A 25,910-nucleotide genomic window follows, 5' to 3' on the forward strand; every position below is an offset into this window, starting at 1 on the left:
AAATATTTAATGGTAAGAAGATAAAATTAGATTCAACAGGATGAATAAAAAGAGCTGATCTCATTCATGTCTGATATAAGGATGATTCAGAAGTAAAGTGAGGAAACGTAGTGCAGCTTTGGTGCTGTCAGTCGTTTGAACTCAGACTACAGAGACAGTATAACACCTTGATTCTCTTAAAACCCAATTCTTGCTTAAGCTGATGATTAGCCATCAATGAAATATCCTTGTCTGGATTTGTCCACATATCCACCAACATACTTTCATTCAGACACAAGGCGATTTCTTCCATTGCGAGAGACGCTTTAGCACAAGAATCATGTTTGGATTAGATTTGTTATATGGAAAGGGCAGAAGGGTCTGTACACTGAAAAAAATGGAAAGCAGCTCTATTGAAAATACTACAACAGTACACTTAAAATCAACCTAATACATTTATGTTTGAGAGGAGAACATAATTATATTGTGTAAAATTCAACAGTCATAAAAATGTGATATGATTACATTGATATGAAATGACTTTAACGGATAGTGTTCACTCAACATGATTTTTTTGGGGGGGGGGGGGGGTTCTCAATTTACTTAATTAAACTGAGTTAATCCAACACAATTATTTAGTATTTGGTCTCAACTTAATTTCATTGTGTACAATCCAACGTCATGGTTACTTGTGTAACCTCTGTTCCCTGATGGAGGGAACGAGACGTTGTGTCGATGTAGTGACACTAGGGGTCACTCTTGGGAGCCCGAGACACCGCTAGTCTTTGATAAAAGGCCAATAGTGGTATTTGCATGCCACTCCCCCGGACATACGGGTATAAAAGGAGCTGGTATGCAACCACTCATTCAGGTTTTATGCTGAGGAGCCGATATAAGGTCCGGCCATTTCAGCGGGTAGTTCAGCGTTGTGGCAGGAGGGACACAACGTCTCGTTCCCTCCATCAGGGAACGGAGGTTACACAAGTAACCATGACGTTCCCTATCTGTAACTCACTTGACGTTGTGTTGATATAGTGACCTAGGGGTCCCTATACGAAACGCCACAATTGGCTGAACTGCGTCTTTCCGACCATGTGGAGAGTCTTCAAGGTAGATCCTACCCAATGGGGGAGGAGTTACTACAAACATGGAGACTGGGGCAGAGGGGCTCTGCCCAAGGAAGATGCAGTTTGCCAACAGGGAAACGAATTAGCGGAAGATATATATCGCATGAGGTTAGCCTTACAGGGAACCACCACATGCGGAGCACCTACCCTCTCCGAAGACTCGACTGCCACAGGGCTTGGAGGAAGTCAACCAGGGAACAAAACTTGTGAACACTACTGGGAATTAATGGCGCACGTCTTCAGCTCAAAAGGAGGTGGAAGGCGCTATGTGCAAGCGATACACCCGGCCGGCTATCCCGGGCTTATCCGCTAGTATTGCGTGCCACTACCTGGGATGAAACTGTTTCCACCCAGAGGTTGTAGAACCTTACAAGGGTGTTGGGTGTTGCCCAGCCTGCTGCTCTGCAAATGTCTGTTAGAGAGGCACCCCTGGCCAGGGCCCAGGAGGCCGCTACACCCCTGGTAGACAGGGCTCGTAGCCCTACCGGGAGCGGCATGTCCTGGGCGTGATATGCCATAGTTATGGCGTCAATGAGCCAGTGGGTGATCCTCTGCTTGGATACAGCGCTTCCTTTCTGCTGTGCTCCAACGCAGACAAAGAGCTGCTCAGATATCCTAAAGCTCTGCATGCGATCCAAATAGATGCGTAAAGCGCGCACCGGACACAGCAACAACAGGGCTGGGTCTGCCTCCTCCTGGGGCAGCGCTTGCAGGTTCACCACCTGGTCCCAAAACGGGGTCATGGGAACCTTGGGCACATAGAACTCCAGGCACGTTTCACTGACAGAGAACGCTTGCAGGTCTCCTACCCTCTTGATGGAAGTGAGCGTAGTCAGGAGGGCAGTCTTCAAGGAGAGTGCCTTAAGCTCGGCTGACTGCAAAGGCTCAAAGGGGGCTCTCTGTAGACCCTGAAGAACTACAGAGAGGTCCGATGAGGGAACGAGGTGCGGTCTGGGGGGATTCAGCCTCTTAGGAACCTGATGATCAGGTCATGTTTCCCTAAGGACTTAACGTCACCTGTGTCGTGGTGTGCTGCTATGGCGGCAACGTACACCTTCAAGGTGGGAGGGGACAGCCTCCCTTCCAACCTCTCCTGCAGGATGGAAGCACTGATCCAACTACGCATCTCTGGGGGTCTTCCCGTTGGGAAGAACACCACTTAGCGAACAGACGCCACTTAAAGGCATACAGGCGCCTCGTAGAGGGGGCCCTAGCCTGAGTGATCATGTCTACCACCGCAGATGGTAAACCGCTTAGGTCTTCTGCGTCCCGTCTAGGGGCCAGACATGGAGATTCTAGAGGTCTGGTCGCGGGTGCCAGATGGTGCCCCGTCCCTGAGAAAGAAGGTCCTTCCTCAGGGGAATTCGCCGGGGGGGGGCTGTTGCGAGGAGCGTGAGGTCCGAGAACCATGTCTGGGTGGGCCAGTAGGGTGCTACCAGGACGACCTGCTCCTCATCCTCCCTGACCTCCCTGGTCTGTGCAAGTAGCCTCACTGGGGGAAATGCATATTTGCGCATGCCAGGGGGCCAGCTGTGTGCCAGCGCGTTTATGGCGAGGGGGGCCTCGGTCAGGGCATACCAGAGCGGGCAGTGGGGAGGATTCTTGGGAGGCGAACAGGTGCACCTGTGCCTGTCTGAATCGACTCCAAATCAGCTGGACCACCTGAGGGTGGAGTCTCCACTCTCCCCTGAGGGTAACCTGTCATGACAGCATGTCTGCTGTAGTGTTGAGGTTGCCTGGGATGTGAGTGGCTCGCAGTGACTTGAAGTGCTGCTGACTCCAGAGGAGGAGACGGCGGGCGAGTTGTGACATACAATGAGAGTGCAGACCGCCTTGGCGGTTGACATATGCTACCGTTGCCGTGTTGTCTGTCTGAACTAACACGTGCTTGCCCTGGATCAACGGCCGAAACCTCCGCAGGGTGAGCAGAATTGCCAACAACTCGAGGCAGTTGATGTGCCAATGCAGTCGCGGGCCCGTCTACAAGCCGGCGGCTGCATGCCCGTTGCAAACAGTGCTCCAGCCCGTTTTGGAGGCGTCCGTGGTGACCACGACGAGCCTGGAGACCAGTTCTAGGGGAACACCTGCAGGTAGAAACGAGAGGTCGGGCCAAGGGCTGAAAAGATGGTGACAGACCGGCGTGATGACTGCAGCGCCATGCCCATCTCGGGACTCGAGTCTGAAGCCAGTGCTGAAGCGGTCTCATATGCATCAACCCGAGCGGGGTGGCCACCGTTGAGGATGCCATATGCCCCAGGAGCCTCTGAAAAAGTTTCAGTGGAACCGCTGTTTTCTGTTTGAACGCCTTCAGACCAACACCGACTGGGCGCGCTCGTTCGTGAGGCGCGCTGTCAAAGAGACTGAGTCCAACTCCAAACCGAGAAAAGAAATGCTCTGAACCGGAGGAGCTTGCTCTTTTCCCAGTTGACCCGAAGCCCTAGTCGGCTGAGGTGTGAGAGCACCAAGTCCCTGTGTGTGCACAACATGTCCCGACAGTGAGCTAAGATTAGCCAGTCGTCGAGATAGTTGAAAATGCGAATGCCCACCTCCCTTAGCGGGGCAATGGCTGCCTCTGCGACCTTCGTGAAGGTGCGAGGAGACAGGGACAGGCCGAAAGGGAGGACCTTGTACTGATATGCCTGACCCTCGAATGCAAACCGCAGGAAGGATCGAGACGTGGAAGTACGTGTCCTTCAGGTCTACTGCCGCGAACCAATCTTGATGCCAGACGCTCGCCAGAATGCGTTTTTGCGTCCGCATCTTGAACGGGAGTCTGTGTAAAGCCCGGTTCAATACTCGCAGGTCCAAGATTGGCCGCAACCCACCGCCTTTTTTTTCGGTATGATGAAGTAGGGGCTGTAAAACCCCTTCTTCATCTTGGCCGGAGGGACAGGTTCTATCGCGCCCTTCTGTAGGAGGGTAGCGATCTCCGTGCAAGGTAGCAGCGTTTTCGTCCTTCACCAAGGTGAAGTGGAAACTGTTGAACCTGGGCGGACGCCTGGCGAAATGAATCGTGTAGCCGAGTCGGACGGTCTGGACCAGCCATCGTGATGGATTGGAAAGCGCAAGCCACGCGTCCAAGTTCCGCGCAAGGGGGACCAAAGGGACAACATCGTCGGATGTACCGTGCTGAGTCTAGGGACATCGAAGCACTTACCTGGCTCCTTGTGACCACCCCCGGAACAGCCTGGGACAGGGGAGGAAGAGGACTGTCCTCGTGACCAGTGGAGACTGTCACATCGGGGGCGGATTTGTGCCACAGCTGGGCGGAGCGCCAAACCTGCCAAATAGAGTGGTGGACGGTGGTCATGATGACGGCCGTGCACACCGGATACGTAATCCTGGGAACAAGAAAACCGCTCTTGCTGAACTCTTGAATACTGCAGCCACTTGGGCATGCAGCACAATTAAATGTAAAGGTAACAAAGATGGAGAGGTCTGCTTACCAGCTCCAGAGCAGCGGGTTTCGTCATCCCTGGGTCACCCATCTCAAGGGCGCTTTGAAGCCTTTCACGGGTTCTGGGCGGCTGCGAGACGAGTGGCATCTGCTTCCTGCGGTGGGCTCCATGCCGGGGCCAGGCCAAAGGGGCGGGTTGCGGCGGAACCGGTGCAGTCACTGCAGGGGGATGCCCTTGGGGTACAGGATCTTGAGCCGCGCCGGGTGAGGATATGCCTCCGTCTACTGTTCCACCGTCGAGAACTGCTGGGCAAAGTCCTTGAAAGTGTTGCCGAATAGGCCAGCCTGGGAGATGGGGGCAGCAAGGAATCATGTCCTGTCGGCCTCACCCATCTTGACCAGGTTGAGCCAAAGATTGTGCTCCTGGACCACTAATGTGGACATCGTCCGCCCGAGAGAACGCGCCGTGACCTCTGTCGCTCGGAGAGCGAGGTCGGTTGCCGAGCGCAGCACCTGCATCAATCCCAGGGCGGAACTACCCTCGTGCAGTTCCTTTAGCGCCTTGGCGGACTTGCAGGAGAGCCATGGCATGCAGGGCGGAGGCAGCTTGTCCAGCGGCACCATAGGCCTTGGCCGTCAGAGACGATGTAAACCTACAGGCCTTGGACGGGGGCTTTGGGCACCCAAGCCAGGTGGAGGCACTCTTCGGGCATAGGTGCACTGCGAGCGCCTTTATCCACCGGGGGATTGCCGAATAGCCCTTGGCCGCCCCACCATCGAGGGTAGTGAGGGCGGGGAAGCTGAAAAGATCGGGACCGGGCAGTAAAAAAGTGCCTCCCACAACCTTGTCAGCTCTTCATGCACTTCCGGGAAGAAAGAAATGGGGGCGGGTAGTGGCTTTGAGCGGCGCCGCGAGCCCAGGAACCAATCATCGAGCCGCGAGGGTTCAGGGAAGAGTGGAGGGTTCCACTCGGGAAAAGCATGTCGTCATCTCCGCGTCAGCCTGTGACTGGGCAATCATCCATGAAGGGAGGAGCCCAGCTGAGGCTTCCGTGTCCGACTGGACGAGCCCGCTCTCCGACGCTGCGCTCGAGAGCTCATCACTTTCGCGGGCTCCGAATAAGAGGTCGAACTTGCTGCGAGACGAGCCGGCAGACTCATCCAGAAGCCCGATCGAGGCAGACGAGCGTGCTGGGGAATGGGAGGTCCGCGGGGGGATACCCAGCGGAGGCGGTCCCATTGGGGTCCCCAAATCACCCCCAGTGCTAGCCGCGCTGACCTCATACCCGTGGGTAAAAGGACCGAGGCGGGGAGCCTCTGGGGTGGCTTGCTTTCTTACGAAGGCGAGCCGCGACCGCATCATTGCCATGGAAACGTCCTCGCAATGAGTACATGACCATCCACAAACGCTGTCTCTGCGTGAGCAGTGCCCAGACACGAAAGGCAGTGATCGTGACCGTCAGAAGGCGAGCGATAACGAGAGCAACCAGGAATAACACACAATCGGAAAGGCATCTTTAAAAAGACGCGTCTTTAAAAAGACATTCCGTGTGTGCCACTCTTTTAGAGAAATATACTCTTTTAGATAAATATACTCTTTTAGAGAAATATACTCTTTTATTTCTGCCGAAGCGCCCAGGGGCATTGCAGTGCACCAGTGCAGGGGGGGGAGAACCGCTGAAATGCGCCGTCAGATCCAGCAGAGGTGAATGAACAGTCGTGGGAATTCAGCTCAATGAGCATGACCGTTCGGCTCCGAAGAGAAAATCTGAATGAGTGGTTACATACCAGCTCCTTTTATACCTGTATGTCCAGGGGAGCGGTATGCAAATACCACTCGCCAATTTTCATTGGCCTTTTATCAAAGACCAGAGGTGTCTCGGGCTCCCAAAAGTGACCTCTAGTGTCACTATATCGACACAACGTCGAGTGAGTGACAGATAGGGAGCTATGTTTACTTAATCCAATTGTGTTGGGACTATGTGAAAAAGATTTGTTGCATCAAAGTATATCTGAAACGGGCCAGGGATTTACATTTCCCAGCATGCTTTGCATGAGACTGGATTGGGAATTAAGTGTTAAGTGTTTCTAATGTATTTCTACACAAAATTAAAGAAGTAGAAGACTTGTAAGTGTTTAATGTTCTGTTATGTTGGGATTTAGAGAAGTTTCTCAAGTTTTTCAGAGGTTACCATTGTGGAGATGAGTGAAGCCTATGGTTAGGTCGAGGATGGGTGACTTACAACATTGTGCTTTGCTAATCAATATGTGAATATTGCTTTAATCGTGAAGCAAAGACTGAAGAATCATCAGCATACAGACTGATTGAGGATCAGTAGACCCTCAACAGCATCATCCTTGTCATACTGAAAAAAAAGATATCTATAATATGCTAATGTGTATTGTTGCTAGCTAGCTAATTTAAATTAGATTAATTCCTTTGGGTTTATGCAACAGAAAACATTTAAGTAGAGCATACATTTTAATTTCATATTAAGGAAACACATTTTCATTATGTGGAACCAATGTCCATAATTAAATTTACGCAAAACTAACTATTTTTTTTCCCCGTGTAGTAAATTACAGTGGAATTATACGACACAAAATGAAGTCTAATTTTTTTCCTCTGGCACAAAAAGCTTTCACTCACCACTAAAAGTGCAAAGAGAATGACTCCGCAGCTCCACACATCAGCTTTTCTGCCATCATATTTCTCCCCCTGTCAGAGAGAGAGAGAGAGAAGATAGAAGCAGAGAGGACGAGAACAGAGACAGTACAGGTGGCACAATTATGAGAGACGCCATTATGAGCACATGCTTACCCTTATAACCTCTGGGCAGGCGTAATGAGGGGATCTAAAAATAAAAAAAAGAGGACAATATTTAATCATCATGATTTTCCAACCTTGATAAACACACTCATTAGTAGGCTTATACAGTATAATAATGAGGTATATTCAATTTGAAAAAGCATTGCACTAATACTGTCTGAACATCTATACATAGATACATACCAGCAATAAGTAATAATAACACTTGTGGTTTGCATTAGAACCTTTACCATCTTTTTGAACAAAGAGGCCTACCCAATGTCTGCCGATGTCAAAAGATCCAATAATTATATTTTTAGGACTTTCTGCTGGGAGTGCGTAACTCAGGCCTGAAATAATTTGACATTTTTAATGTATTCTAATGGCATGGCACATCATCAGACGGTACTCTCCAGTGGTTTCACTGGAGCAACACAAACACATATCAATTGTATAACTATAGTACAAAATTATTTAGGTATTAAATAGTTATTATTAAAGGGATAGTTAACCCTATAATGAAAATTCTCTCATCATCTACTCACCCTCATGCCATCATAGATGTGTATGACTTTCTTTCTTCTGCTGAACACAATCGAAGATTTTTAGAATTATTTTTCAGCTTTGTAGGTCCTCACAACGCAAGTGAATGGTGACCAAAATTGTGAAGCTCCAAAATGCACATAAATGCAGCATAAACGTAATCCATAAGACTCCAGTGGTTTAATCCATATCTTCAGAAGTGATATGATAAATGTGGGTGAGAAACAGATCAATATTTAAGTCCTTTTTTACTAAAAAATTATCCTCCCTTCCCAGTAGGTGTCGATATGTACGAAGAATGTGAATCGCTAAAATCAAAAGAAGAAGAATGCAAAAGTGAAAGTGTAGATTGATAGTAAAAAAGGACTTTATTGATCCGTTTCTCACCCACACTTATCAATTTGCTTCCGAAGACATGGATTAAACCACTGGAGTCATATGGATTACTTTTATGCTGCCTTCAAATTCTGGTCACCATTCGCTTGCATTATAAGGAACTACAGAGCTGAAATATTTTTCTAAAAATCTCTGTGTTCAGCAGAAGAAAGAAAGTCATACAAATCTGGGATGGCATGAGGGTGAGTAAATAATGAGAGAGCTTTAATTTTGGGGTGAACTATCCCTTAAAGTATATAAATCTATAGCAATAAAGCATTTGGTCTACCCTTTAGAAACATATCTCTTGTGAGTGGACATTTAGTTAATTGCTATGATGACCTTATAAAACTACCCTCTAAAAGTCAAAATGTTTATTTTCTTGTCACAAGACCATAATGGAAATGTGATGCACTTTAAACAGATTTACAGTTGAGTGCATAAGTATGCATCCCTCTTGAAGAATCGTCAAGATGTCATTTGAAACAAATAAATAAAAATATGCAGGAGGGACCATAATTATTTTTTTAACATTTAGTACTTCCCTGATGAAGCTATTTGACGTAACAGAAATGTAAATATATTCTACAAGACAAAAAATACCTGATTATACATAAATTATCCTGTTCAAAAGTTTACATCTCCTTGGTTCCTAATATGGTGTGCTGCTTCATCGATGATCAATTACTGTTTGTATGTTTTGTAATATTTGTGCATGAGTTGTTGTTAAGAAAAGTCCTCCTGGTACTGTATGTTCTTTGGTTTCCCAGCATCTTCTAACTCCTTCCCAACTGTGACTTTAGATCCAAATTTTGCAACTTTTTGTAAAACTGAGGGACTCATACTGTACACAACTATTTCAAAAGGTGCAAACATTTATTGATGCTCAAGAAGGCAACACACTATATTAAGATCCAAGCGGATGGAGTGGTGGTGGCGTAGTGGGCTAAAGCACTGAACTGGTAATCAGAAGGTACTCAGAAGTTTGCTGTTTCGATCCCCACAGCCACCACCATTGTGTCCTTGAGCAAGTCACTTAACTCCAGGTTGCTCCAAGGGGATTCTCCCTGGAATAAGTCTCTGTAAGTCGCTTTGGATAAAAGCATCTGCCAAATGCATAAATGTAAGTGGATGTAAACTTCTGAACAGGATCACTTGTGTAAATTCAGTTATTATTTTGTCTTTGTCATATTTTGTATTTAGTACTGCCATTCAGAAGCTACAAAACAGACATTTACAAATATCCCACATATATATATATATATATATATATATATATATATATATATATATAATTATTTTATTATTTTACTCAACTGTGTACTTTAGACCTAATAATCTGAAATACTTTACTACATCAAAAGTCAATGTCAAAGTTCCAGCAATGAAATAAGTCATAAAGAAGCCTGATTTCTGTAAGTGTGGTGTGTATATCCCCTATGATGTGAACATGAGGAAGGATTGATATGACAAATCAGGGAAGCCACAGGGGGTGATTAATTGTTGTGAAAAGACCCTGATGGAGAGAAATTACTCATTTAGATGAGATGTGGCTCATGGTTTGTGGGAGGTATTTCTTTGTTATTCCTCAAGTGCTGTTGGTCTGACTTGAGGGGAGCTGTTCAAAGAGTCAAAAACACTAAAATTGACTCTCCTTTTCACTACATTAGCACGTTTTATTTATTTATTTATTTTTACTCTAAGCTCATCTGCCCATACCTAGTGCTAGTCAGTTTGGAAATATGCTGTTTCTTGCTTTTATGCCTCAGGGAACAAGAAACAGCAAAGCCAGCTTTCTTTGATGCTACTATCAAACTTGCAAGCTTAAGGGATATTGGGCAATGATCCATATATGACCAGTGGTACCAGGAAATCTGGTTTGCATTGTATTGAGGCATAAACTAGTTTCACTTGACTTGAAAGATTTAATATTTTTTCTCTAGGTTCTGAGAGAATCGAATTAAATTTACTGGATTTCCAAGCAGCCTTAACACTATTTATATAATGACTCCTTCTCCCAAAATTACCATTGGGTTGAGAACATTGCAAGATTTTTCAGAACTACAGCTATTTAAAAAATGGGTCAATCCATCCACTAGGGAAGGAATGAGGCACAAATACAAATGAATGAATGCCTGGCACAAAGATATGACTTGGTCTTCCTACATCATTGTGTTCATATGTGAGGGGTCTGGCCCTTTCATATTCAATTGGAGTTCATTAACTGTAGTAAACAGAATATATCTGTGTCACTCAGACAGCATTCAAGGGGGCTAAAGATGAATGTGTTTAATTAAAAAGTGTCATATCTGTGCTTAGAAATGGGAAAGTCACAATCAATAATTACAGCATGCCTCTGTCGAAGGAAAGCATCAAAACCTTGGCACTAATTTTAGTCATTGCTCACTGGAGAAGCACTAGGATTCAAGAAGTCAAGGCTACAGTTTGGTCTCTTGGGCAGATATTAAAGTCTTGATTATGCTCTGCTCTGTGGCACCTTTCTCCCTCTTTTTATTAATAATGGTGCCTTTCATTCCACATACACAGTGCCTATAAAAGCCAAAGTAAGGTCAGGCCTTCATGTTCATATTTTTCACTAATAGCAAGAGTTCAGGCAGTGCCCTAGAGTCAGCAGACTTAGGGATAGACACTGAAAAGTATTCAGCACATCTCAATGATGGACCTTTCTGTTTTTTAAAAACATGCCATTTTTACAGCACCTTCATTTCCGTAAGGGAGACTTATCTGTCTATGCCTAAACTAATGCTTTGATTCATATTTTGATCTGAACAAAATTAAATGTTACATTTAGCTGCAATGGATTTAGCCAAATTAAATAAAACTATACCCAATCAAGAAATACAAACATTCCTACATTGTATTTAAGTTTCAGAAACGGGTGAGCAATACAAATAAAATCTTATATCACAGTATGAGTAATTCTATATCACGGTAATGGAATATATCACAGTATACTTATTTTTATTAAAAATGTTTGACATTTTAATAACAATGTAATAATACCTAATATTTGGTACTTCAGTGAATTAAATATGTTACAAATGAAAGGACCTTTATATAATTTGAATATTTTCTCTTTTTATTTGAAACATTGTGGATATGAAACAAAAAATTAATATAACATTATTCATTACAAATTAAGTCTGGCATCAGTGCAAAACTTTACATAAGCTTCACATAAAACAAAAGTCTCAAAACAGTTAAGCTAATCTTATAAAATGGATATTTCTGTGGCCTGGGTAGCTCAGTGAGTTTTGATGCTGACTACCACCCCTGGAGTCGCGAGTTCGAATCCAGGGTGTGCTGAGTGACTCCAGACAGGTCACCTAAGCAACCAAATTGGCCCGGTTGCTAGGAAGGGTAGAGTCGCATGGCGTAACCTCCTCGTGGTCACGATTAGTGGTTCTCGCTCTCAATGGGGCGCGTGGTAAGTTGTGCGTGGATCGTGGAGAATAGCATGAGCCTCCACATGCTATGAGTCTCCACGGTGCACGGCGAGCCACGTTACAAGATGCGTGGGCTAACTATCTTAGAAGTGGAGGCAACTGAGACTTGTCCTCCACCACCCAGATTGAGGTGAGTAGCCGCACCACCACGAGGACCTAGTAAGCAGTGGGAATTGGGCATGCCAAACTGGGGAGAAACAATTGATATTTCTGACTCTAAATTCTGACTGGATGGTCGTGAAATAGATGATATACTGTACACACACCTGTGACCGCACATAATTTTGAATTCTATATTAATGCAGCGAGTTGCAACATTGCTTGGTAATCATAAACAACAACACTCCACTTTGTTGTAGAGATTAAACATCCAGGAAACACCTTGCTCTGTATTTTCACATTGCTCCAAAGTTGTCCTGCAACTATAAGCCATGCAAATATATCTATTGCTGCATAAAAAGTATCTCTACCAGCTGACACATATCTACCATTGCACAATACAGTATATACTGTCATACCGCCATTCTAGATATTGTTTAAAAAAATTTTTTGATGTATATTCTCAGTAATTGTAGAAGAAAGATGGAGTATGACTCACCCACAGCTTGTTTCTAAGAGATTGTCTCCAACCTGTAGAGAAGCCATCCCAAAGTCTGCTATCCTGATGTTATTCTTCTCATCCAGCAGCAAATTCTCTGGCTTTAGGTCTCTGTGGCTGCGAACAACATTGGAAACAACATGCTTTAGGTATAAACAATAACCATCAATATGCATAAAATATACAAGTTTTCTTGAGTGTCTTGCTATATGCCACAACATTAAAACCACCTGCCTGATATTGTGTAGGTCCACCTCGTGCCGCCAAAACAGCACCAACTCGCATCTCAGAACAGCATTCTGAGATGTTATTTTTCTCACCACAATTGTACAGAGTGGTTATCTGAGTTACCTTATATTTTGTCAGTTCGAACTAGTCTGGCTATTCTCTGTTGATCTCTCTAATCAACAAGGCATTTCTGTCCACAGAACAGCCCCTCACTGGATGTTTTTTGTTTTTGGCACCATTCTGAGTAAATTCTAGAGACTGTTGTGCTTGAAAATCCCAGAAGATCAGCAGTTACAGAAATTACTCAAACCAGCCCATCAGGCACCAACAAACATCCATGAGATTATCTAATCAGCCAATTGTGTGGCAGCAATGCAGTGCATAAAATCATGCAGATACGTGTCAGGAGCTTCAGTGTTTAATGTTCACATCAACCATCAGAATGGGGAAAAATGTGATATCAGTGATTTAGACTGTGGCATGATTGTTGGTGCCAGATGGGCTGGTTTGAGTATTTCTGTAACTGCTGATCTCCTGGGATTTTCACACACAACAGTCTCTAGAGTTTACTCAGAATGGTGCCAAAAACAAAAAACATCCAGTGAGCGGAAGTTCTTTGGATGGAAATGCCTTGTTGATGAGCGAGGTCAATAGAGAATGGACAGACTGGTTCGAACTGACAAAGTCTACGGTAACTCAGATAACCGCTCTGTACAATTGTGGTGAGAAGAATAGTATCTCAGAATGCTATTCTGAGATGCGGGTTGGCGCTGTTTTGGCAGCACGAGGGGGGCCTACACAATATTAGGCAGGTGGTTTTAATGTTGTGGCTGATCGGTGTACAGTAGGCTACTTGTTTAGGGTGTCCACCTCCAATGAGCATATAGGTTTTTACAGATTTTTTGTTCACTCTTGTGCTGTAATGATTGTATTGCATCGTGCTGCTTATCTACATGTTTTATTCATTGTTTAACGCTTGTGTTGTGTTCGTTTGTGCTAACATCTTTTGTGTTCCCAGTCAAAAATAAACGGCCCCCTAAGATTGTTAACAAGTCTCTCATATTGCATATATTATCCCAAGATATTGCATTAGAAATGTTTGTCAACTTCTTTTTTAGTAGTTATGACAGGTTTTGTACTTCTTTATTTAACATATTTTTTAAAAATATATTTTTTATAGAAGAATAAAAACAATTTCCGTGCAGAATTTGTTTTTAAATAATAATAATTTTGTAATAAATTAATAACCAGTTGTTGATCTAAACAAAATAGGTGTCATTTTAAAGCTTAGAAACTGGACTTAACAATGCATATATCTGATCCTATCAATTCATAAATAATTATTTTTCATTTGCAGAAAAATTAGAACTGTTTTGTTCTCATAATAGCAAATTTTGTTATCTAAACAATTAAATTCAGAGTTGGTAAAAACATAAAGATGCATAAAGCCATGTGTTTTATAATCATTAGAAAGGTCTCAATTAGCAAAATAAAATGAGCAAATTTGTTTCACTCAGAGGCCAAACTGCAGTGAGTACACATTTATGACACACATAAATATAATAAACAGGAGTGCCTTTTGTCATGACTTTCCTTATTACTTCCTGAAACAAACATATAACATAGACAATGACATATCATAACTTACAGCAGACTATCTCAATTCAAACAAGCCCAAACACAACATAATATGGTAACTAGATCTTAAAATATTCCTCAACGAGTGTACATGAAAAGACAATGCACAAAAGGGTGCTGAACACGTGTGTGTGTGTGTGTGTGTGCGTGTGTGTGTGTGTGTGCGTGCGTGTGTGTGTGCGTGTCCGAGGACTTTGTATGTGCAAACACACATCCACATATGTGCTCATCTAAAGGATTGGGATGCTCCTGAACACTTCTGTACTTTGTAGTCTAATCCATTAATTTCCAATGGCTGGTAATTTTTGACCTGGAACACAACAGGTGTAACAAAGTGAAACAAAACCAATAAAATGTAAAGAAAATGGTCCACATTGTGCGTGTGTGTGTGTGTGTGTGTTTTCAGATACCATATGTGAACAAAGTCAAGGAATTTTATTCCAATTGGATTAAGTAAAAAAAATAAAAATAAATAAATAAAATAAGTGAAAAAAAGTCATCCGGGTCAAAATGACTGAAACACAACATAAGGGTAAAGAAAACAGAGAAGCTGCCAGTATTGGACTCAGCCCAAAATCTCTTGATCAGACATCATGGGAAACGTGTTGATTCCTTGTACCATAGTGAAATCCTCTGATCTGAAGATACAAATTTGGAGCTTTCTATGCCAATGTCAAGAAGTGAAGACTCTTTCATCCTGAGCGGGTAAGTGATCAAGGAACACAAGACCATTTTAGGCCCAGGAGATCAAAAACAGCTTGTACAATTCAACTATCTTTTCAAAAGACGGCTGATCATAACCTGTGAGCCAATGATCATTTATTAAAGCTCGTCATTAGGAATGGTTTGGCAACAACAACTGGCCAATTATTGTTGGTGGGATAGAAATGTGACTTGAAGCAGAAATACTGTTCCCCTACCTTTGCCATAATAACTATAACTCCACTGATGCAACCAAAGCCCTTCTTGAAACTCATCAACCATCTGCAACCATAGGGAACACTGGTGAAATGAAAACATCTGCCCAGGCACCTAATTACCTGATCAAGAGATAAGAACACTCAGAGGGTTCTTTTTGCTTCCTGTGAATCAGCTATGGATTTCTCTGTTGGTAACTGGCACTATTATCAACATGCTTTAGTTGGATCTCAGGCTCTATTACGTCGACACAATAACCACATTACTTGTAGAGTGTGTAGCCAACAAATTACACACATTTTCATCAATAAAAGGCTCCACATGTTGGAGTTCAAGCAACTGATTGGCATTAAGCGTAGATGAGTTCCACTGAAAGTGTATGTGACTGCGGGAAGCACATGCTATAAAAGAGTAAATAACCAGCGATAACCAAGTTATTGCAAAGGTTAAACCCAGACCAGCAATAAAGTTACTGTCTTTTACCCAGAGACTGAGTCATCTTTCCCATGCCAAGGCAACCAAGAAGAAGGAGGAGCTCTCAGTAATGGAAAGACAGTGTGGGGGTCCCAGTCAATACAAGTGTGTGCTTATTGAGAGTCTCTTATGATTAGCTGCCAGCTAGAGACTGATTGGGTAAAGCAGGACTGAATGATTGATCCCAGGGTATCAGGCACAAAAAGTATTGCTCAGGCACAATCATAAACATCTTTACAAAATAAATCCATCTACTGGTATCAACTCTTTAACTAGACACCAAACACTGAAGCCTTTAAATTTGCTATATAAACTTGCTAAAAATACCACGCAGTATGACAGTGACTAACAGTAAGTAATTTCTAAAGCAAACAGTTAAACCATTTTGCTTCAGGAAGCCACATCATGTGTTATTTCTAATGATAAATGTACAGAGTTAGAGGCCGTTTTTTTTATTTTTTTATTATTGTTTTTCTATTTGAACATGAGCTAGACAGATGTCTTTGGCGGTTGTGCCACGAGCTCTGCATTTTTCAGATGCTGTGTTAAGTTAAACTTTTAAAAACACCCATGTTCTGTTGTATTCGTTGTGCTGCCTCTAGCTTTTTTAGTGCAAGAGGGCGTTCAGGCTGAATGGCCCCTTGGATGGCATCAATGTGTAATGTGAGCAGCTTCAAGCACCCTTTGTGGATTTAGTCCACAGAGGGTGCTAATATTGCCTTAAAGACAAACACTAACTGCCAGTATTGAAACAAGATACTACTATATCTGTTCTATACAGCAATATACAGTAAAACCAGTAACCAAGACATGCCCACTACAGTATGTCCCAAACATACCAATTGAGAGATCAATCTAGAGAAAAGGGCAACTAGGTATTTTTTATGGGTTAATATATATTCATTTGATCAGTTTTACACAACCTGCTTTAAAAAAAAAAAAAAAAAACTTCCCTCCAGTTATGGTGCACATGAGATTTTCCCTTTCTCTTTGGTCCTACATCATTACACTTTAGGTAGGGAGTAGTGAGGAATGGATGGTTATTATCCTCCCTGACCAGAAGCAGTTCATGGAACCAATAAACACAATCCCTCCTTGAGGAGAAAACTAGCCTACCCACTGTAAGTTTACTGTTGCACCCTGATGTCTCAATGATTCCTTCAGAAGTGATCACAAATCCTGTATGCAAATCTTCTTTTAAACTATACTGAACAAATGTTTGAAATTTAATTCAATAGACAAATATTTTTTTTTTTCAAATATGTGTAGGGTACAGTATCGGTATAATTTAAAAATAAATAATTAAATAAATAAAAAGTGACCTTTACTGAAGTTTAGCGCTCTGTACTTTCTTCTCTGAGGTTTTCCAAATCCTAGTGACACTATTCATGACTCCGTTGCAAATTTCTATGTTTGTCATTTAATTCACAATGGAGCAGTAAAAAGAATGTCTAACTGCTAATGCATGGAGCAAATAATGGTCTTAATTAGATGTCAACCGATATAAATTTTTTTAAATGGCCAATGCCAATATCCAGAGGGCAGGGTGGCAGATAGGTCGATATAATCCTGATTTATCACACAATTTATCATAATAGTAAATGACATAATAAAATTGGCTAAAAAAAATTACTAGCATAATATTTACTTAAACTTTTACAAAAAATTTTACTCCATAAAAATTAAAATCTTAAAAAAAAAAAAAAGATTTGTGTGTTTTAGATGGTGGATAGCAGTTTCTCCTGGTTTCTGTTTAGCCTTCCCATTTTAGTAACTGTTTGCACATAAACAAATTGTAATACATTAGGAAGAAGGAACAACACAGTAGTCCAGCAACCACGGACGGTATGTGCACAATCGCATTTTCTAACAAAAGACCAAATCAATTTAATTGAACATACAGTGCACAGTGAATATGACATTTACTTATAGTGCACGTGAACCACTTTTACTTTGAAGTTGCTCTATCACTCTCGTGCAGATCCAGAGAAAGCAGCAATCTATTTAGCGCTTCCAGTTTACTCGGCCTGGGTCCAAGTGTAACTGTCTGTGTCCCCCAAGACGACAAAGAACACACACTATATGACACACCCACTCCAAGTAATGCCCCCTTGAATTATAAAGTGTTTCTATTGGCTGAAAGAACGTTTAAAATCCAATGCAATCGCTGTATGATTCATGGTGTCTTAACTATGTAAATATGACAAAGAATAACTTTTAAATGTTATGTTACATATCATATTATTAAACCAAAGTTATAAATGATGAAATTGAACATTTTTCTGTTCTGTTTTCTCCAGTTAGCTCACAAGCTGACCGGTTAGCCTTTTAGCTTAGCAGCATCTTGACTCTTCTCCTTTTCATTTTCATCACGTTTCTCCTCACTGTCGCCACCTAGTGATCCAGAGATTTGATTGTATTCAACAGAACTTTTACATTGCGGTATATTTTATAATTTTACAAAATTCAATTTTTAATCTTTGTGGTTAGGTTTAGTGGTTGGGATATGTATAAGAGTAAGGTTGCTACAGGACTCCAAATAAACACAACAATCAGTGTATGAATGTAACATCCAACTGTTGGTTGCAACCCTTCAGCATTTCACCCGTTATATGAAGTATACTTGTAGTGGGCGTGCCTTGTAGTAGTCTTGCAGGATGCAGACAGTCCCTTCTTCCCGGATCACCTGCTTGGAGTGCCACAGACTGATGTTTGTGAATTAAATCTGTTTAAACAAGATATCCGCATATTTGCAGACAATATATGATAGAAGTATCATTGATATTTGCCTTTTTATCATTAGAGAATACAGTTAACATTTACAGTGAACTGTTGAGAAGAGAGAGATGGAAAAAAAAAATGCACGAGCACTGCAGCATCATGAGCTCATACGCATCTGTCGAGGCTCTGATATGCAGACAGTTTAACTGAGACTGTGTTTCACACTGGTCTATTATTGTGGTAACACATTGGCATGAAACAACAAGAAAAACTGTGATTGGTCATTTAAATGTCTCAGACGGCTCCATATGCAAGCATATCATCGGTGCCATCGCGGCTTAAGAAACTAATGGGCCAAACAGGAAAATTTCTCGGCCAATGCCGATCATTTTCAGATACTGTACAAAATATCTGCCGATTTATCGCACTCTGCGATATATCGGTTGACCACTAGTCCTAATTAAAGGCATACCGCGAAACTTTCAATTTCCCATCAAATATGCAAACATGCTTTGCAGTAGATAATGCAATACAGCCAGAACTTGTGAAGCTTTTCATGCCTCACATCACAAGTAAGGCTCCTGCATGATTTTACTTACGTTAGCTCCAGGCCGATACTTAAACATTAAGATTAAGATTTGTATTGTTATTAACAGTATTGTTCCCAACCGTCCAGTAAAATACATAATCGTCCCATGTTTAAGGGATCAAATTCATGTTCTGTGATAATATTTTCCTTATTAATTCCGTATTAATCCATACTGGATGCAATTTGTCCCATTTTTAAGCATCTTCAGCCTTCAGCTGAGAAAGCTTTGGTACTTAGGCTATTGCATTTGAATCATATACATAAGTGTCAATGCTATAAAAATTCGATTTCAATGAAAAACAAATTGCTAAATATCACCACTGGCTGCTGCTATGTTACATGGACACTTTGTGTGACACTTTAGTGTGACATTAAAATTCATTAATTTTTACAACAGATGCAATTAAGTTGTATGTTAGTAATTGCATCTCAAATGCATTTTAGCACTTGAATCCATTACTCTTTTCATACAAAATCATAGCCACAGGCATATACAGTGTGGCATGGTCAGTTGTCACCTGCCACCTTAAATCTCAAATGGCAAATGTGGTATAAAAGAAACTGAAAGTGTCCCTAATTTACAGTATCTTAAAAAGAACCTGAAAATGTCCTGAAATTTTACTCTGCTAAAGTTGACAACTCTAAATGTGAATCAACTTGGTTAAACTCTCCCTCTATTTTTATCTCTTTTCTTCTCCCTTTAACGACCGTTTGTACCTAACAGCACTTGTGACAAGGATAAAAGGCTGATGAATTTGACTGGCTTGTTACTCATCAGTCTGACAGTCCAGTCCAGACTCTGCCAGGCCTTTCTGCCTGTCCTCAAAGTGAGGCCAGAAAACAATGATTTCATCGCTCTGAATGCAGTAATAGCAGAGGGCTATCAGCCCAGCACATTCGCTGTGTTGAGCTTTCAAACTCCAGAGAGGAAAATGGCTGTGAACGAGCAGAGGAGAGAATGAGTGGCGCCTCCCTGCTATGCTGTTTATTCAGTGCTTTCCATCAACTATCGAGAGAGGCCTTCAAAACCATCCATCAGCTAGCTGAGCTGTGCTGGAAGCACACAGCAGTCTTCATTAGACTGTGCACTTGCTGAAGTGCATGGTAAACAGATGTAAATATTGTGTTAATGGCTGCCCCTTCAGTGCATTAGTATATTAGCATATGAAGAGGATATGGTTGTGAAAATGACTGAAATGTGCAGGGAGGTCATTTAAACAGAAACATTAAAGCATCAATTTTAGTAAGTTAGAGTGAACTTCTTCTAAAATGAAAGTACGTTCAGGACTACAAAGGAAAACATAGCTTGCCAACTGAATATGACCTGAAGACAACAGACATGTTAATTTATATTATTTGAAAGCAAAATCTGAGTATCCGTACCTTTTCTCCCAGTCTCTTATAAGGGTCAATCCATCTGAAATGGTCCAATAATTGTAAAGTTGTATAATGACTGTGTTGCTTGTGTCTATTAAGACCAGTGGTGGTTAGGCTTGGTTGAGGACATCAGCGAGGAAAACTGTGATGTTTTTGTAAAATTCTTCCACCCACCTTGACCAAGAACATCATTCAAGATATCTACTGAGGACAAAGTGTAGGTTCTCATGAACAATGTTCTCAGAAAACGGACAAATGTCAAGTTGACTACTGCCACCGGATGCTCCCACAACATTTCCGAGAGACTGAGTGAGGAAATCTCACAGGTTCTAATCAAACGTAGCTTGAAATTGTGGTATGTCATAAACATAACTACTGTAAAATACTGTTCATTTTTATTATTTGTTATGCATCTGTTCATTTCTCAAAACACATGAATAAAGTAGGCTTTTCCCCAGATTTCTACTAGCCCTAGCTCTGTAACCAGTGGAATCTCAAACTCAATTTCAATTCAAATTCAAACTCAAAAAGAAAAGAGGCTGGAGGATACACCTCTATTCTTCCTCAGCTGCACTGGAGGGGCGCTATTAATCTTTGACCCAAAAAGTGTGTGTGTGTGTGTATGTGGTTGGAAAAATTAGCAAAATAGAAATATCTCAATTTTATGATTTAAGTATTCACAACAATGCTTTGTAATGACTGAAAAATGCTTCACTTGAGGTGGCTTTCACCATACATAATAAATGAGACCACAGCAGTACAACACACAAAGCAACAACAGCTTGTGGGTATACATGATGTATGAAAACAGGCAAAAATAAATAAATAAAATGTGTTAGTGGCTTCAAAACCAACACATTTGATTTTCTTGAACTGAACTAATGAGATCCTGCCAAGCTGTGAATGCCCAATATGAATTTTGATTCCTTATGCAATAGACTGAGATGTTCACACAGCACAAATGTCCAGAACTCTTACCATATAGAGTGACTGTGGCAGAAGTCCAGCGCAGAGATGATCTGTCTGAAGAACTTTCTGGCCTCTTTGGGTGTTAACCTGCCTTTCTTTACCAGGTAGTCAAAGAGCTCTCCACCTGACACATGCTCTAGAACCAAATATCTGTGGGAAAACAGGAAGTGGAAATAAAAGATCCTGACACAATATAGCTATGAAGCTTACAGACTAAGACTATACTTCTATAGATACTAATCAGATAGTTGATAACTTTATTAGAAACTGCAAAATTACCTGGTTTAAGTCGAATTGTAAGAACGATTGTTTGACCCTCGCCAATATATACTATACACAATGTTGGGTGTAATCCAATTACAAAGTAATCCGTTACTTTTATTCAAAATAAGTAGTGTAATGCATTAATGCATTTTAAATTCTTGTAATCAGATTACAGTTACCAATTTTCAATTCATTACTTTTAAGTACATTATAGGGTTATGCTTGTTTGTAAAATATTATTTATGTAGAATACGAGTCATTGTGAAGGAGAAATGTGAGGTGCTGAGTGTATGAATTGTGTGTAATGATGAACAAGAAAGAAATATGGACATTGTTTTGTATTTATTGAGCAGAAAATTGTTTTGAAAGTAATTTAAAAGTAAAGTAATTAGTAATGTGATTACTTTTCCAATTAAGTAATTAGTAAAGTAATCTGATTACAATTTTAGAAAAATAATTAGTCATTTGCAGTGGATTACTATTTTTAAGTACAGTATACCCTACAGTAGCTGGGTTTCCATCCAACAATTTTTATACACATTTTCAAATTGCGCATAAGAAATCCTGAATGGAAACGCTTGATATGCGAATCAACCCTCAAAATGCACATAAAATTTAATGCACTAGGAGGAGGTGGATTTTCTAGAGCTTCGCATTAGTTAAAATGCTCATTAAGGTGATGGAAACGATGACGTGTTTTGACCATTCGTGCACGTGTTATGAGTGTGCGATAGTTTGATGTGAACTAAAGGTCCGACATTGGCACACAATTCTTCATGCATATCCCTTGGCATTCGGAAGTGTTTAACCCACAGCTGGTCTTTAAAGTGGGTCCTCACAATCCGCTCCCATGTATGCAGAGGCTGGCAGCGTATGGGCATCACATCCATTTCAACCCTCATTACATCTGATATTACACTTAATCTGTGGCATCTCCTGGAAGCATTTAATAAAATGAGGCACAATTGCTCCAATCCTGCAAATAAAACTCTCCCCTAAGCAAGGAGGACATTCAGCTGCTCCATCAAGACAAGGCCAGCTCCCTCAAGATAATGCGCATGACGTAGTGCAGGGTTTCCCAAATGGGGGTTCATAAGAGAGTTTGAGGTTGCGTATGAAAATATTTCTGTCATATACCAATTTTTAAAAACATTTATGAATAATTCCAATTCCAATAATTCCAATAATTCCATAATTGTTGTCCATCATTGACAAATAATAAAAAAATTAAAAAAATTAAAATAAAACAAGAAAAACCGCAACTTAAAAGTGCATAAATACTTCCTTTTAACCATCCTTGTCTCTATGGATTCAGTGCCGTTTTCTCACCGTCAGTCAGTTGCATGAGAGCGCAACTGACTGACGCTCTCTCTCTATCTCTCTCCTTGCTTGCGCAGCATATATCAGTGAGAAAGAGAGCAAGAGTGCGCATTTCATGCAACTGACTGACGGTGAAAAATTTCACTTTTTAAAACAAAGTTATTAATTTCATTATCAACAATGCAATCATGTTTTAAATGTATCCTTCATTCACCTGACATTATTTGCCCTGTAGTCATGAAAACAATAGGTGATGGCTGCACCTTCTTCGTCTGTACTTTTACCGCTTGTGAGCTGGTTCTGTTCACTGCCAAACGGACTGGTTGTTGTAGGCTTCTGATGGGCCATAAAGGTGTCATTTAGGCGTCCACCAATATTTTATTTCACAGCTGCCGAAACTTAAAATATAGGCTAATCTATAAATTCCGGAGAAATATAAATATGTTTCATTTCATAAAAATATTTATAGAAGGGGGCATGTCCACCCACCCCAGATTATAATTGTTGCTACAGCCATGGCTTTGAAAATACCTTTTTTTTTCTTTTTTTTTTTTTTACAACTGTGACTGTAGTGCAATCTCTGATTGGGACAGAATTTAATTTAATTAAATGTATACATTTTATAAGAAGAATAGATGCTATAAAGGTTCATTAAAATATAACAATTATAAGAAAATAAAATGCAAAAATGTCAAATGAATTATATTTCAAAGGTTTACAATACTTTAAATATCAGGGGGTACTTCAAGTAAATCATTCAGGATACAGGGTTGGCCAACAAAAACTTTGGGAACCCCTGACGTAGTGGATGGACACACGCAATGATTTGTATTTTCTTTAGTCTAATTTTTAGAAATTAGCTTAAAAAATTTGAAACATTTCAATGGAAATCCAGCTACTGACTATACACGATGCAAGGTATTCAGACTGACATATAAACAATCTACTAAAGAAAACTTTTACCTTAGTGGAAAATGTACCACCAGAAGTTTACAGTACCTAGGGTGATTTTTTTCCCTCCTGAACTCTATGATATTGCATTTGCAAATTTTCAAATGCAATATCCCTTACATTAAGCCACCACAATGAAAATATGGCAATTAAATCAGAATGTATCTTTATGTTTTTGTGCCATGTTGTTCTTCACTGAGAAACATAGACAGTGACTGGCACATCTTGTATGTGATAAATTGGCTTGTGCTGTTTATACAAGGAAAAAACAATGAAATAATTCCACTGTCATAAGGACAAAAATTTATTTTTAATAAAAAAAATTTAAAAAAAAATATGGCCAGTCAGATATATTTATGGCCAGTACATCGCCTTTAGCAGGTGTGGCAAAAAGTTAATTTTGGACCCTGCTTGCATCAACCTAATTTATTTAAAGCTGAAGTATGTCATTTCTGAGGCACTAGTGCTACCAAATGGAATTGCAAAAATAAACATTGTTTTCAAAAATAGCTTTCTGAATATGCCCCCTGTCTGCCACTGGTCAAACAAAGAGATAGCCTCACCCCCAACTCACGCCATTGGTTGAGTACTGTTGTTGGGCAGGCACAAACGGGTCTCTCAAAACAAACAGAGCAATTTTCATAGCGCAACAGAATCTCAGTGTTACAGTTTTTCTCAATCGATTTTACGCATTTCTCTAAACTCAGGTCACTGCTCTCAATACAATTAACACAGCCATCTGAACACTTTGTAATTGTCCTAAACAGATTGTGAATTTTTCTTGATTTCCCTGATCTACAATTCATGCTTTTAAAACGGTTACCACAAACAACTAAATTAAAGTCATACTCTCAAATGCACATATCAGATTGTCAAATGCCTTCATATTGATATCTGCTGTGTTACTAATGCACACAGCAAAGAAAATGCAATTTACTAAACTGTCATGACTTTGCTATCTATAAAAGGGGTCAAATATGAAAATTCAGAGCAAACAAACAATGAGGAAGAAGAAGAGGAAGAACACGAAGAAGAGGTGCAAAATGAGAAGAGGCAGAGTGGGTAAAGGAAGAGAAAATAGGAGGAAGAAGAGATGAGAAAAGGGGAAAGTTTTCTCAACTCTTTCAGGGGTGAGCACTGCATTGAAAGAGTTGAGGAAAGACCAAATGGAGATGGTGTGCAGAGAGAAAGAGGACAGCAGGGTGGAAGAGTAAAGAAGACACAGAAGAGGCTCAAATGATCTGATAGTTCCTCTAATTTATCATATTATGAATCACGGTCTCTCTGAGACACACAAAGTGTTTGGCCTAATGTGAGCAGATCTACAGTGATTCAACCTCAACAAAAAAGAAGACGGAGAAATGTCATTCCTCTGCATGCCAGTCAATCAATGTCCACAATTACTGTACCATCTGTGCTTATAGTGCTGTCTTAGGTCCATACAAATTAGCAAGACTGCTATTTCTTTGTTTGTTTGTTTTTTTTTTTACAGTAAACTTCTTCATCATCCTTCCAGAGGAAGAGCAGGAACAACAAGACATTTAGACGCATTTTATGAAAACAGATGGAAAAAGTTCTTTATTGTGGATTTTTATGATAAATGTGTTATTTCAATCATAGAGTTGCATGTCTATAGCTGAAAATGTTATGAATTCAATAGAGAACACATCTATAGTTTTATGTTAGTATTTAGTTTTAATAAATGCATTATCAGGAAAGAATATGTTGCTTCATTATGCAGTGAAATTGAATTGTTTTGCAAAACTGAGTGTCTGTTTCATCCGCTGTGTGAATTATTTTGAGAGCACTGATTATAGTTTGGAGAAATTTATAAAAATCAACTGAGAAAAACTGTAACAGTTTTCGAAAAAATTAACCTATAAATGGCTTACTTATAGTTGACTCTGCATATTAAGCTAGGATAGCAGAAAGTATTTTAACACAGAAAAAGTTACATACTTCAGCTTTAAGGTGTTTTTTCATTCATTCAGTTCTGACGAATAGCGTTAAAAGTGTATTGATTTAAATTTCTTAAGACATGAAAACATTTTACATTTGTACATAAATATCACTTAGTTCATACTTTCAGTTTCATCCAAAGCAACCTATGGTTCACTAATATGGACAATCCTGTGGATGAACCTGGTGTTGCGTACATCCCTCAAA

General features: G+C 40.8%; 1 protein-coding gene across 7 annotated transcripts in view; it reads right to left on the reverse strand.

Annotated features, from left to right (window-relative positions):
* The window catches only part of LOC127452152 (serine/threonine-protein kinase BRSK2), a 225,569-nt gene that overhangs the window by 43,398 nt on the left and 156,261 nt on the right, over positions 1-25,910 (reverse strand). For all 7 annotated transcript variants that reach the window (XM_051717442.1, XM_051717468.1, XM_051717435.1 and 4 more), the window contains exons 4-7: positions 21,219-21,359; positions 12,296-12,412; positions 7,325-7,358; positions 7,154-7,222 (exon numbers count right to left, since the gene is read on the reverse strand). In XM_051717442.1, the coding sequence (XP_051573402.1) occupies positions 7,154-7,222; positions 7,325-7,358; positions 12,296-12,412; positions 21,219-21,359 (361 nt within the window). The remainder of the gene's footprint in view (positions 1-7,153; positions 7,223-7,324; positions 7,359-12,295; positions 12,413-21,218; positions 21,360-25,910) is intronic.

The sequence above is a fragment of the Myxocyprinus asiaticus genome, chromosome 2, assembly GCF_019703515.2.
Source record: "Myxocyprinus asiaticus isolate MX2 ecotype Aquarium Trade chromosome 2, UBuf_Myxa_2, whole genome shotgun sequence".
Lineage (NCBI taxonomy): Eukaryota > Metazoa > Chordata > Actinopteri > Cypriniformes > Catostomidae > Myxocyprinus > Myxocyprinus asiaticus.